The sequence below is a fragment of the Mastacembelus armatus genome, chromosome 9, assembly GCF_900324485.2.
Source record: "Mastacembelus armatus chromosome 9, fMasArm1.2, whole genome shotgun sequence".
Taxonomy (NCBI): Eukaryota; Metazoa; Chordata; class Actinopteri; order Synbranchiformes; family Mastacembelidae; genus Mastacembelus; species Mastacembelus armatus.
In genome coordinates, this window is record NC_046641.1 from 19,080,067 (window position 1) to 19,094,638 (window position 14,572).

The 14,572-nt window shown below is 38.2% G+C and overlaps 1 protein-coding gene across 3 annotated transcripts in view; it reads left to right on the forward strand.

Moving 5' to 3' along the window:
* Nucleotides 1-14,322, forward strand: part of ksr2 (kinase suppressor of ras 2) — a 71,833-nt gene extending 57,511 nt beyond the window's left edge. For all 3 annotated transcript variants that reach the window (XM_026321920.1, XM_026321921.1, XM_026321922.1), the window contains 7 exons: nt 2,168-2,216; nt 3,333-3,694; nt 7,043-7,139; nt 7,225-7,358; nt 9,355-9,489; nt 11,594-11,723; nt 13,233-14,322. In XM_026321920.1, the coding sequence (XP_026177705.1) occupies nt 2,168-2,216; nt 3,333-3,694; nt 7,043-7,139; nt 7,225-7,358; nt 9,355-9,489; nt 11,594-11,723; nt 13,233-13,379 (1,054 nt within the window). In that variant the 3' untranslated portion in view covers nt 13,380-14,322. The remainder of the gene's footprint in view (nt 1-2,167; nt 2,217-3,332; nt 3,695-7,042; nt 7,140-7,224; nt 7,359-9,354; nt 9,490-11,593; nt 11,724-13,232) is intronic.
* Nucleotides 14,323-14,572: the final 250 nt, after the last annotated feature.

The window sequence follows — 14,572 nt, forward strand, 5'->3', positions numbered from 1 at the left end:
TTAGACTATCTAAAGAACAGAGAAAGAGGACATCTGTCAGGGACTGCTTTTCAGGTAAAGTTAGTAATTTGCCAAAATGTAATACACTTTTTGTTTGTGCACAGCTGCATCAGAAAGGACCAAAATGCCACAAACAATTTAAAGTTGAACAGGTTCACCTTTAGGCAAAACATTGATTTCTTAGTCTCCTACAGATGAACCTGGTGATTGATGTCTACTCATTGTGGATGTAAAGGTAACAAATAGAGTTAAGGCAGGTACAGTTACATACTTTCAATTCTCTGAGGAATAGTTGAACATTTGTTAACAAATATTGTTGAGGGGTTTTAAACCTGAATGAAGAAACATATCTGTTTATCTTGTTAAGATTTTAGTTCTAATGTCAGATGGACTGGTGCAGTAAACGGTGGGATGTTCCTGAGCAAGATATTTAAAATAGACTGGTCATGTTATCCTAACGAGTAACCTCACACTGCAGTGTAACCTTATAGCAAGAGGCTCAATCAATAAAAGCAACACATTATTTAACCTGGCTCCTCAAGACCTGTGGAAATATACCACCAGTTTAATCGTAAGTGAAATATTTAGAAATCATCAAAAGATATTGTGGATAAAATTCTTGACAAATGTTGAAAATGTATGACAAACACCTTAAAGCTTTGTTTGGTCATCTGCAGTTTCTCTAGATGGACATTTTAGCTGTTCTATTATTTCTCCTTTTCTCAGTGTCAGTCTTGTTCTCTGCCTTTTGACAAATGTGAATACATTACCATGGTTATGAAACCCATATTCCTCTGATTTAATTAATACTATTGTCCCTCCTTTCCCACATCTTCATATGCTCCTGCAGTGGTATCTGGCAGATTTCTTTGTCATTAATGGCCTCGTCCCAAGGTTAATGAAGGCCTGTCTCATAACCCAACAACCGGCAGGATCCCCTCATTAGAGCAGAGATCAAACCAGTGGCAGGGGTCCTTGACACCACAGGAATCACATTATTTTATTCACTGCCTCACCTGTGGTCTGTGCCCACAGTCCAGGACTGCTTTACAAACCATTGTTAATAGAAAGAAAGGTTGTGAGAGGTTACACACTTATGTTACACCTCGGGTTATGTGGACATCATAGGTTTAAGAGGGGAAGTGCTTTCTTTTGTGTTGTCATGAGTGTAGGTGACAGTGTACATGCCAGGGTCAGAAATGAATAGGGACTTGGGGTGCAAAAGGAATTTAAAAGTTCATAAACAACTGTGAAATTAAACATTTGTCAGAAAATGCTTCCAGTAATTAGGAGTAATTTTATTCATTAATCTATCAGTTAGTCTTTATATGACTGAGGTTTTGCCCCCCTGTGAGTCACTGCAGGTCATCTACAGTACAGAGACAACAGCAGACTAAAAGATCAACTATTTCAACAAAACAATATTAGAAAACTATCAAGAAACAGAAGCTGGAAGATGCAGTAAAAACAAGGTGGCAAAGAGTGTTCAAAATTCAAAACAGAGGTAAAGGTGTTTTTGCAGCCTTACTGCACTGTGTAAAAGTGCTTTGGTGCAGAAAAAGCGCATCTACACACAACAGCCACCTTCAGCATGGGAGCAGTGCTAACTGATTAAAGCTTTCAGGTCAATTAAACATATCAAGCACAGGTGAGCATGACTGCACCAGGCACAGGTCATTAAACAGAAAGAGGACGTGATACAATATACGCCTCTGGATTTTTTGTATTTACATATACTGAAGAGGCAGCTGTCATTTGTAACATACAATCAAACTTTCACAGCATGCTACCATGCAGGACCAAATATACTTGTTCTGATTCAACACAGACATGGGTCCAGCTATCTCATTATATCTACTCTCAATTCATTTTCATATCTAAAATATGCAAACTCTCACAAATTACTTGATATATTTGGGCACATAGTTTACTAGTTTAAAAAAAATATTGTACACAGGCCTACACAGAATTACAATCACTACACTCCTATTCAGCTGCATACACACTCTGTCGTATTGGTATCTCATGTAATCCTGAGGCATTATCACATACTAAAGATCAAAATAGATAATATGTATTATGTGTTAGATATGTGTGAAAGGAAACATACCTTATTTGGATTGTTTTCTCATGGATTTATTTCTACATTTATTCTTCTTTCTTTTAGAAATGAAGGCAACCCTTTACTTCAAATTGAAGTTGAACCGACATCAGATGTGAGTCCTGTAAATCTAAGTGTGACCTTTGTGATGTGTTAGAATGTAAGTTGTTCATTCATTGCATTTTTCTTCTCCATATTTTGTCAGTAATCTAGGTGTGAAATTACTTGTCAATCCAAATGAAAACAAAATGCATCTCTCACCATCACTTGTCACAGTCATTTGCGTTGTTCTTTCATTTAGCATAATTTGTCTCAGCTCTCTGAGGACCCTCCAGGTAAGTTATGCGTCAAAACCAGCAAGAAGCAAAAGACTCAGCTTCAGTGATTGTCATTCCTGTTCCTGTACCAATCATATATTCTGAGAAAATGCGATGCAGATTGCCTTGAATAATATTCCAGCAGGCATCTGTGAACAGGTCATTTTCACTTCTGCAGTACATTATATTTAAAATCGAATAAGAATAAATCAGCCAGTTTTCCCCTCTAGCTGTTTTTCCTTTTCATAAATATGAAGCTATTTTTTTTTTTATTGTGAACGGCCTAAACATCCATCAGTTTTTTAAATGCACAGAGCTTGAGAAAAATGTATTATATTATACTGAGGCAGCATATATATATATGTGAGTACAGTCTTTTTGTCTTTTTTGTATATATTTCAGGGCTTAGTTATGGCAACAAACAACTGATTATATACCCTGGAAATTGGGATAGATTTGAGCTGCATTATCTTTAGTCACAGTTTTGTGTGACTGTAACTTTTGGTGAGGAGCTGATATCAGGTGGTGCACAGATCTTATTGGGTGTTTGGATCCTTAACCCTCCAGATGATGGGTTGGTACTGGTGGTCAAATCACTGCACATCAGCTCCTGACCAGCAAAATTCACGTTGTGCTGCCTCCCCCAGCCTATGAGCTGCCATTGTTGTTTGTCCTCTCCTGATAGTTGGTTGTTAAGGTTGAAGGTTGTTAGTGGAAACTGCAGCTACTTAAGGCAGATTTTAATCCTCAAGTTGTTGAATGTCATTTGTCAGAATTTAAGCATTTGACATCTCGGTAAAATATTTTAACACTTCCTCTCTGTTGTCTAAATGCATTTAACCACCATACTTACAAATATGTCAATCTGTGCAATGCAGCCATCAAAACACAGTTCATTTTTTTGTCTTAAACAGAATGAGGAGGGCAATGATGAGGACTCTGGTGATGAGTTTGAGGAGATGAACCTGTCGCTCCTGTCAGCTCGCAACTTCCCACGCAAGGCCAGCCAGACCAGCATCTTCCTGCAGGAGTGGGACATCCCATTTGAGCAGCTAGAGATCGGGGAGATGATTGGTAAAGGACGCTTTGGCAAAGTTTTCCATGGACGCTGGCACGGTGAGGTGGCCATCCGCCTGATCGACATTGAGCGCGACAATGAGGACCAGCTCAAAGCTTTCAAACGTGAGGTGATGGCCTACCGAAACACACGGCACGAGAATGTGGTGCTGTTCATGGGCGCGTGCATGAGTCCACCACATCTGGCCATCATCACCAGGTAAGAATAAAATTGTGCACATTTTGTTATGCATTCACATTTTTGGGTATACCTTTACAGTGTAAACATAGTATTTACTCAAAACCTGCTTGTCTAGTATGTAATTTAGATGTAGCTTTATTTTGAAGCATTTGCTGTAAGTGCAAATTTGGGGACAACTGTAATATAAAGAGCATAATAAAACCATTACCATAGAAACACAAAATGTTAAATACAGCTTTAAAAAGCACTATATCATGAGTTTAAGTAAATTTATGAGATTGAATTTCTACATACAGTGTTGGGAGAATAAGGAAAAACATCTGGAATGTATCTAATTTAATATCAGTGTTATTTCTAAATGTATGTAGATTATATTTATTTGGATCATTGTACAATATTTCACAGAAATACAGAAATAGAAGAAGGTCAAACCAGACAAAACTGTATGATCAATTGTATTTGATGTAGATTGTTTAATAAGTGATTCATATTGTAAATACAATGGAGGATACCAAAAGTATGCATTTATCTGAAGAAGTTCCTCCTTTGTTTGTTGTCCATATAGAGAGTAGAAACAACAGTGTTCTGCTTCTGAATGCTTGCTCTGCAGAGCTGGTCCTTACCCCCTGGGTCTCATTTTAGATCAACCACAGATCTGCCCCAGCAATAGAGTAGCTGACAATGAAGCATGCTGAGGTTATGATTAGAACAGACCACTACTGCTGTTGAATGGACGAACCACCCACAACTCTCAATAGTGGTGTGTTCGTCTTGAATAAAATCTGGGTTGGAGTGAACTTGAGTGAAAACAACTTTAATAATTTCATGGATTAGTGTTCAAGTCTTATTTTCTCAGTTGCAACAAGGAAGACAAGAATGCATTCTTGCTAGAGACCATCTCAGGGAACACTGTCATGTTTAATTAAGTGACTACACCAATAATGTTCAAAAGGAAATTGTTTGGATATTTGCCACTCTCCCACTGTCACCTACACAGGCTGTGAACAAAAAGAAAGCTCCACTAAAATAATAATTTATCCTTTTATGTCCTCTTTTCTTTTTTTGTTTTAGAAGAAATTAACTTGTTATTTTTTTTGTCTCTGGAGAAAGAAAATATAAAAAGAGAAGAAAGAGAAGTATTTCCATGCTGTATTCACAGCTTCATTAATGCTTCAGGAAACAAAGCTACATGTAAAAAAATTTGACTCCATAGCCATCACATCCACAGTAGTGGTAAATATCTTTTAAATAACTGACAGACTGATTAATAGAGATGTGTAATTGCAGTTGATGCCAGCTGAAATTGCTGTGAGTGCAGGGGAGCTAACAGATGAGGCGGCTCCTTCTCAGAAATCCTCACTGCTGATTGCTGAAAATAATAGGAAATGTCAGTGCAGCAGGTGGCTTTGTTATCCACCAATACTTAACAAAAGAGGATTAAAACATAATCTTTATCATATTCTTGCAGCCTGAAATAAAACAAATCTGTAAAAGTACACCTAAGTAATTGGTTCATTGGTTTATTAAGGATGAGGGTTTTTAGGCTGCATTAGTACAAGCATAAATATTGATTATTCCTGCCATTGTTTCATTTGTCACAATGGTTGTGAATTGACTGCTGAACATTCAGACCACATGGTCACCTGTGATTGCACAGCTGGGTTTTTGTCCATGTATATCGCATAATTGCTTTGTTTCAAAGCACATAGGTGACTTTCAGCATGCTCAGGAGTCCTCATTAGCTTCTCAGCGTCTTTCTTCCATATTATACACATCTTACTGTCTGAGATACAGAGGTAATTGCTGTCATACAGCATTATGTTTATGTAAAGGTGTTGACTGAAGTAACATTGAAGGCATAAGCTGAATTTTTGTGCTGAAAAGCCCCAGAGAGAAGGAAAAAATCTAAAAATGTAGCTGCTGTCAGGTCGCAATGAATATGTATGAACTGTTGACTACAGGTTCTTTGCTGGTCATCTGTGTGGCACCGCCACGGTTGAGGGCTTCAGGTGTGAGGCGGGGGGTGGCTATAGAGCTGTCTATTAAAATGCCACTGTGTTGGCACTCTCCAGAAATACAACACCACCTCCACCAACCACAGTGTACTGTAACAGCTTCACCCTGGCACAGAGTGAGCCCAGGTTTCAGTTCACAGGGATGACATTTCATACTCTAATGACATCTCAAACTGCACTAACTCACTGACAAGCTCACACATGTACCTCAGGGTAAGCATGTGTTTTGTTTAAAAGTGGCAAGAACATATTGAGCATTTAAAAAATGAGTTGTTGAGATAAAAAGACCAGGGCAATGTGTGAACTCAGAAGATAAAAAATATCTCATGTCAGTATGTGATTAAACAAAGGATTTTTTGTTTAGGAACCACAAAGCTGCCCAAGAGACAAGGTGGTGAAAACTTAGTCCCAGTCCACAATCCATACTCAATCTAATAGAAAAGGAACATCAAGACATAATTACAGGCATTGTTGCATTGATTTGTCATGTTCACATCATATTGTACAGACAATTAACCATCTACAGACTCCACAGCCTGTCGCTTTTTTTAAACGTGGCCTCAAAACCTCACTTTTTAGCAAAGTCTTTGAATGAAGTACAGCTTCGAAAATTACACTGTAGCACTTTGGGATTCTGTGTGAATATAAAATGTGTTATAAATAAAATATATTATTATTTTCTGACAGCTGAAATATCTCCCACTTGCTGAAAAATTTCCACAAATTGGTGCTAAAATAGCAACAAATTAGCTTTATAATTTCATGTTCTTATATGGTTTAATATGTTAATACGTCCCTAAAAATATGACTTAAAAAATAATCTAATTTAGATACACAGTGTGTGGCAACATTGAAATTATCTGTGTAGCTACAAGATGCATTTTCCTTTCTCCCATTCTGGCAACATGCCTTGAATGCAGCATTAGCAAGAAAAACAGGTAAATAGCTCGCTGGCATAAAAGGCAAAGTAAAATGCCTTAAGGCAAGACATTAAAAGAAACAAGGCAATATAAAAATATGCATATAGACTGGATTTAAAACCTAAAAGGTTGAAACTGACCTAAGATTGAATGAAATGAATTGCTAAACCAGCATTTACCAATCACCATTGCCAACCACAATTTTGTCAACTGTGGAAAATGAGTAAGTCATTACACAATTGCACATTAGATTAGAATAACAGTAAATGATGGTAAGTGATCAATGTGTTCAGTTAACTTTTGTCAGAAAATAATTTTGCATAATTGCATGATTTCATGTGATTTTTGTCAAATATTTTGAAGTTAATAAAAGTCTAAAACAGACAACACAGTGGCAGGAAATCTTATCCTTGTCCTTTTCCTTGTCTCAGCTTGTGTAAAGGTAGAACACTTTATTCTGTGGTGCGGGATGCCAAGGTTGTCCTAGATGTTAACAAGACTCGACAGATCGCACAAGAGATGGTCAAGGTAAAACAACTCAACACTGATTCCCTGGAACACTTCAGCAGTACACATCACATTACAGGACTGACACATCTGTCTCTGTCCTCAGGGGATGGGCTACCTACATGCTAAAGGGATCTTACACAAAGACATGAAGTCCAAGAATGTGTTTTATGACAATGGCAAAGTCGTCATCACAGATTTTGGACTTTTCACCATATCTGGTGTTCTGCAGGCTGGCAGGTAATTATCCTGAGAACAAAACACAGACTGGAGCACTTTGTTCACAATGTGCAATGCAGGAATTTACCTGTAAGACAGACTTTTAATACAGTAATGACACACATGGTGCAGGGACTCGTATTTACATTTTCACAAAAGGACAATATGCCGGGAACACCCAACAAAGCACCAGTTTTTCATTACTACACAGAAAACAACTGTTGTTACTGGTCCCCATTTTCCCAGTTGCTCTTCATAATAATTAGAGCAGAAGCAGGAGGCAATTATCAAGCAACATGCTCTTTTTGACAGGAAACAATGTGGATTATGGATAACGAGGTGTAGTGCTATATTTTCATAGTTTAGCAGAAAACAAATAATCCACACAACTGAATCCAAACTTCAGAATTGTGTGTGAGACTTTAAGTCAATACTGTGAGTTCAGCATGGCTTGTCATTTAACAATAAAACATTGTCCATCTCTACTGTTGCCATAGAAGAAATTCCCACTTCCCCACTAAAGGACACGAACAGTGTTAAAGAGGTGTTCAAGAGAGAGGAATAACAGAGTAACCAGGTCAAGGATGAGGGGTGGAATTCAATAATGGCTGCACAAAGCTTGACTGTAGAGATAATACAAACAGAAATGTCAAATAGTGAATCACTGGTATTGATCAAAATGTTATAAATTAGTTCTCACTTCACTAACAAAAAGGGCATGCTTTCTGTAATTTGCCATGTTGCTGCTGAGTGCATCGGTAATCACACTGTCTCTGCTCAAGACTGACCTCACAAGGCCATCAGTTCTCTAGGGGAGATAGTGAGAGCTTTCAGAAACATAGCAGTAAAAACAGCATAGTGAGGACAAACACATTTCCTTATATACTTATTCTGGATAACAAACATGACAATAGCTGTCAAAAATGACAATTTATCTTAAAGGCCACCTACAGACCAGATGTGTCTGATTGTAAACAGCAATAATTAGCACGTTGTATTTGTTTGTTTAATCCAAGTTTGTTGCCTGGCAACATCACTATGACAACAAGACTGCAAGTAGTCACCTCACCTGGCTGCTGTCCACAGGTCATTTTTATCTTTTCATTGGTGTAGCCCTTGCAATAAAACATCCCCTTTAGTGAGTTTCACAGATGCTGACAGGTGGATTCAGCTACTTTTACATGAAGCCAGACTAGTTGTCCTTGTTACTAGTCTTTATGCTAATTGGCTACTGGTAGCAAAATTTTCACCATGAAGACATGCAGGTGTTCCAGTCTTCTCATATACCTCTGGGCAACAAAGTTAATACATTTATTTCACCAAATTCTGATGACGTTGACATTGAATTTAGATTATTAGTTTTGTTTAACTTGACTATTTATTTTAAAAGCCTCACGTCTGAATGATCTGTCAATCACTTTTTATAGTTCTCACCGAAACAAAACCTGTCAGCTAAAACAACATTTAGCCCAACAACATACCTGAGACCCAGATTGTAAAATAAAATATCAGAACCATTAATGGGTATCTACAACAAACCAGAGATAAAGTTTATTAATGTCATGTCTTTGTTTTTATCCTTTCTTCTCTTTACATGGTAGCATTATGATTCAGCAGGCTTTTGTTGCACTGACTGACTGATATTGCATAATTCGCCACAGGTTGTGACTTTATTAAATCCATCTTGCAATAAACCTTGAAGATTGTTGCATAGCCTCTAGGTGCCTTTAGTAAATAATAAGACATGAGGTAATGCTTTAAACAAAAATGGAACTATGTTTATTACAAAAATTGATGGGAAATTTTTATTATATGCCTGCAAAACTGCAAAGCTTAAAATGCTCACAATTTTCGGAAAACAATAACTGAAAAGCAACCTTAGTGACTTATTATAGTATGGCTGTCTCTAATGACAATGCACTATAATAAAAATGGAGCAATATAATATCAAACAGTCATTATCTGTAAATCTATAAACGCTGACAAGTTTCCACCTGCGTGTTTTCTCGGTGTGCAGCCGGAGAGAAGACAAACTGAGGATCCCTAATGGCTGGCTGTGTCACCTGGCCCCGGAAATCATCCAGCAGCTCTCTCCGGACACAGAGGAGGACAAGCTTCCCTTCTCCAAACAGTCAGATGTCTTTGCTTTTGGGTGAGTGTCCTCTCACCTGGAGCCCCCCTGTTTGTTTGTCTAGAAATAACCAAGCCTGATGTCAGATGATCACAGCATACTGTTGACAGAGCGAGTTTACAAACCCTGAATATAAGTCTGACTTCAATACGTTCCTCTTTACTTTTACAGGGCAGTGTCCTAAAGTCCACATCACATGACAAAGTGGCAAGTTTTATTAACAGGTTTTCGGATCTCATTATAGATTACAGCTTAATGTACAAAGACATAACCATGTAACAATTAGTGATATTTTAAATAGCAGTTTTGCTTTTTCCACTTAATGAGAACAGGATTAACAATTTTAAAACTTAATTGCCTATAAATAATCTGATTTTGACTTAGACTCCACTTGGTCCTTTATACCTGATGGTGAGGAAGATCTCATATTCATAATAACAAGGAAGCCCTCACTCCAGCCCCCACCCATGCTGGTTTGTGATTGGTTTTCCTGCATGGAAGCTTAGTTTGATTGAATGATGTAAACCAAGAGGGTGCTACCATCTTGAATTTTAATCTGATTGGATAACTGCAGGAAGAGGAAACACCTGTGAATGGGACAAGCCAAGAGACATCAGCTGATTTCATCAGGAGGAGTGAATGATTGTGTACAGGCGAAAGATTTACAAATGAACCTTGATTGATGAGGTGACATTTCATCTTATGAAAAGTTTTACATTTGGGGTTTCAGACATCTGGGGTCTGGTATAGCATTTACCAGGTGACAGTCTCAGCTGTGCAGGAGGAGATTGGGGTTTTATGTTCAGGGCAGGGACGACAGCAGCAGTTTATTTAAACCATCACTGACAGGGCATCCAGGGAAAAGTAGATTGCAATAACTTTGGCCACACAGTTGGTAACCTGGTGCCAAACGTAGGTATGTAGTTGCAATTTTGTGTCAGGTTTGTTAAATTTACTGACTTCTTTTGGATGTAGCTTGTGACTCCATCTTGATTGGCTTTCGACTCTAAAGATGTCCTTCTGACTTTGAGTTTGCTGACAAATAGGACCAGGTGTGTGGATTCTTGTTTGCCCTCAGGCTTTGTTCTGTGTTATTCACGATAGCTGAAATAACGTACATGCATGTATTAGGAAGCTCAATTTCTGGTTACATTGCAGCACCTAAATTCCACTCTTATGACCTTTACTCTAAAAAATGTGTTGTAGTTTTTCTATTCAGAGCAGCTGGAGTGGACATTAAATAGTGATGACCGTGTTGCATAATTTCTGTAACAAGTGACCCAGGTGTGAACTCAAAACAAATTAAAGGATCATTTACAGATGCATATACATACAGTAAAAATCATTGCATTCATGACACAGTGCAAAAGCACAGGAAGAACACATATGTCCAATGTTTTATTCACCACCTTTCTGCAAAACCCAAACTGTAACAATCATCTGCTGAATTTGAATGTCAAACTAGTGTCCCCCTTCTACTTGTTTGAAGCCGAGTTTTAAACTTGTCCTACTGTAAGTTGATTAAAAGTCCCAACAGTTCCTGTCCTTCCTCCACTGCCATTACTGATTCATTTGTGGGGGTGGACTTTGCTCTGTTGACTCCTTAACACAATTGCATTTTCAGATGGTCCCCCATATGGAGGTTTCATCACTAAGTCATTCTAAAGGGAAGAGGAGTGCAGCACTGGCATCCAGTGTCCAGCTGCTCTGTTAGCGCTTCTCTTACCTAGAGGTGACCCTTATGGCTGTTATACATATTCATCAACAATTAGCCATCATTTTTTCCCTTACCCCTGGCAAAGAGCTATTTTTATGCTCCTAAAACTTGACATTCAGGAGCAGAATGAAAATTTGCACAGAGAGGGCTTTGTAAGTTAGTCTGAGTAGTAATTAAAGATGTTTTAAATGAGAAGTAAATGTGAAGGCATTTTTTTTTATACATCATGATCCATCGGTGTAGAAGCAGCTGTACATTACCCTGTAACTGATCACTTGACACTTGACCCGGCTGGTTTCTAGCTGTTACGACTGAAAACTTGCCGGCAGGCATACTGAAGACAGTGGATATATTCTAGTGACCAGTCAGTCTGAATCACTGACCCACTCTGTTCCTCTGTCATCACAGCACCATCTGGTATGAGCTACACGCACGTGAGTGGCCTTATAAGAGTCAACCAGCAGAGGTGATCATATGGCAGATTGGTAGTGGGATGAAGCCCAACCTCGCCCAAACTGGCATGGGAAAAGAGATATCCGTAAGAGCTTTTTTACCTTATTAATTAATGAGTTGCTGTTTTGTTTTTTTTAAGTTCAGAAGCATATTGTTTAAGCACTCAGTGAATACTAGGCTTGTTTTGCTCCAACACATTCAGAAACTTTAAAAAATAATCTTTGCATGTTAAAGACAATAAGATTCACAGAAGTGATCTGTAGACGATGCCTAGCAACAAAGAAAGTTCTTATAAGACTGCTCAATTTAAACTGCAGTTCTAAACTTTTTAGCCACCATTCTGTAATTTTGCATGAAGTTCTTCCAGTGAGCTTGGTGGTTATAGTATGTGTGGAAACAAGCCTTTATTTCCTAGTGTTTTAATTAAAGCGCTGATATTTACAAAGAGTGTCTAATCAGTGTCTTGACTAGAGGTTTTCAGTCTGGCACTGTGGGCCCACCCTCAGGGAAACTTCTCTCCCCTGGTGGTATTAGCTTTTAGCAAAAATGACCTTATTAACACACAAACACACACACACACACACACACACACACGAAAAAACCTTGTTTCGGTGTATAAGCATTTCTAATTATATTGATTATAGTCTAAGTCCTATGAAGAAAGTAGGCTAGGCAGAAGTGCATTACAAAATTCATTCATCCATGTCAAGTAACAACTCTGCCAATGTCAGGGAGAAGGTGAAGCGGCTCCTCTCTCAGGTTGCCTGAATGCTGACAGTCATTCCAAACTTTGTTTCAGCTGCAGACTTTATTCACTGCATTTGGCAGTCTGCAATATAGTGCTAACCTTTTTCACTTGTGTTACACAAGGAATTATAGTTTTATGTGAAAAGAAATTATAAATAAATAGTTTTTACTTTTTCGGCAGTACATTATTATATTCAGTTGTGCCAAGAGTGCCATCTAACGCTAATGACTATTCCACAGAATGACAGTAAATGAACACATATAAGTTGCTTCACTATATAAGTCGCACGAAAGTGAAAGAAATTGCAACTGATAGTCTGGAAAAAAAGGTAGTCTCTAAGTGGCTGTGATTACAGTTGACATGCTGTTATTAGGTAGCATTTCTTTATACTAAGGCTGTGATACAAATTTCCAGCATTTCCAACCCCTGTGTTTAGCTCCTGTAGTGCAAGGCATTTATGCTTTTGTTACATATATCAAAACTGCTTGATTTTGATTCCTCAAGTACTTTATTTTCCTCCTTTAACTGGGTGTCATAACCACTGCTTCTGCTGCAGCTGCCGACTGTGTTAAGTGGTCAAATCACTGGGCCAAACTACAATAATTGTAGTTGTTTTTTGAGCACTTCCCTTTCACCTTATGTCATATCTTTCTGTTATAACTCTTTCCCCATGTTCCCACTTCAACTTGTACATTTCAGTTTGGCAATACCTGTTTTAGACTAGATAAATATTTCAGGAAGTATATTTTTTGGACAGTGACTATTATTGAATTCTCTCATATGCCTAAACAGAATGAAATGTAATTTGCAACAACTTGGTTTTCCATGTATTTCTGTGTCTTCCAGGACATTCTGCTCCTCTGCTGGGCCTACAAGCAGGAGGAGCGGCCCAGCTTCTCCAAGCTGGTAGATTTACTGGAAAAGTTGCCAAAACGGAACCGCCGCCTTTCCCACCCAGGCCACTTCTGGAAGTCAGCTGAGTATGTCAAATGAGTTAGGGACACAAAACAGCAAACAATCAGCAACTATTTAAAAAGCAGCCGCCATAAATCTACATAAATAAACCACCTCCTTAAAGAATGCACTGAATCCAAAAGCCAGCCCAGTGATGAAAACTGCCCGTGCTGTGTGTATTTTCATCCAATGTTGGCATGCGTGTGTACAGATATGTCGACTGTGCAGCTTCTCAAAGCAGCCGGGACTCATATTTTCTTTGGTTTGATTTCAGCCATACTGGATATACTTCCGTTACCTTTTTTGTCTTTTCCTCTTTACTCGTTTCCTCCATGATATTTGATTTATTTCCTGGATGTATCAAGCTTGTGACTTTTGAGTGATCACATCATCCTGGACTTAAAACACGTTTGAGGACAAATGTAATTACTTTTCCACGTCTTCTTCTTTTGAATGAATGTAACTGTTGTACATCACACATTGTATATTTTCATATCATTGTCTTACCATTCCTTATGTCTGTCCACTGTATAAATCATTTTTTCAGTGTACAGCTTACGTTTGTCTCAAAAGCTTTATTTGACTTAAAACTGTCCTCTGATTTACTCCGTACCATTTGAATGTGAAGATGCCAGCGTCCCTGTTTGCGTGGGGATGTGTTGGCATGGTTCTCTAATGGGAGACTGTTCTCTGATCAGCCTGTGCTTTTTTGCCTGTGAACATAAGTGAGTAGTTTGAACAATAACAAAGAAAGTATTTGGTTAGACCAGTACTCCCTCACTTGACGCTGTTCTGTGAAATCGCTGACACTTGAAATGTATCTCATCAACTGTTGCAGAACTAATTACACTACAGAAATGCTATCACTGAGCCCCCCCCATGCCCCATTTCCCTGAAATAAATGTATATTATTTGACTTTAAATAGATAATAAGATACAGACTATAATAAATACAGATAAAAGCCTAAAGCGTGCTACCTTATAGTCAGTACAGTCATTTAAGTTTGCAGACCCTTAATCAGTGCCAAATTAGTGAAAATTACATTAGTTTCTGACTATATAAAACTTTTTAAAGTTTGAAATGGATCAAAGATCTGTTGTAGTAGGCCAGGGTGTGAGGACCACAATGATTTGGATTCATAATACATGTTAAGATTTGCAGCTCTGTAATGACGTGACGGTGAGACATGTACAGTCAGAGGACATGGCTTTCTGAAAGGCAAAACAAAAAC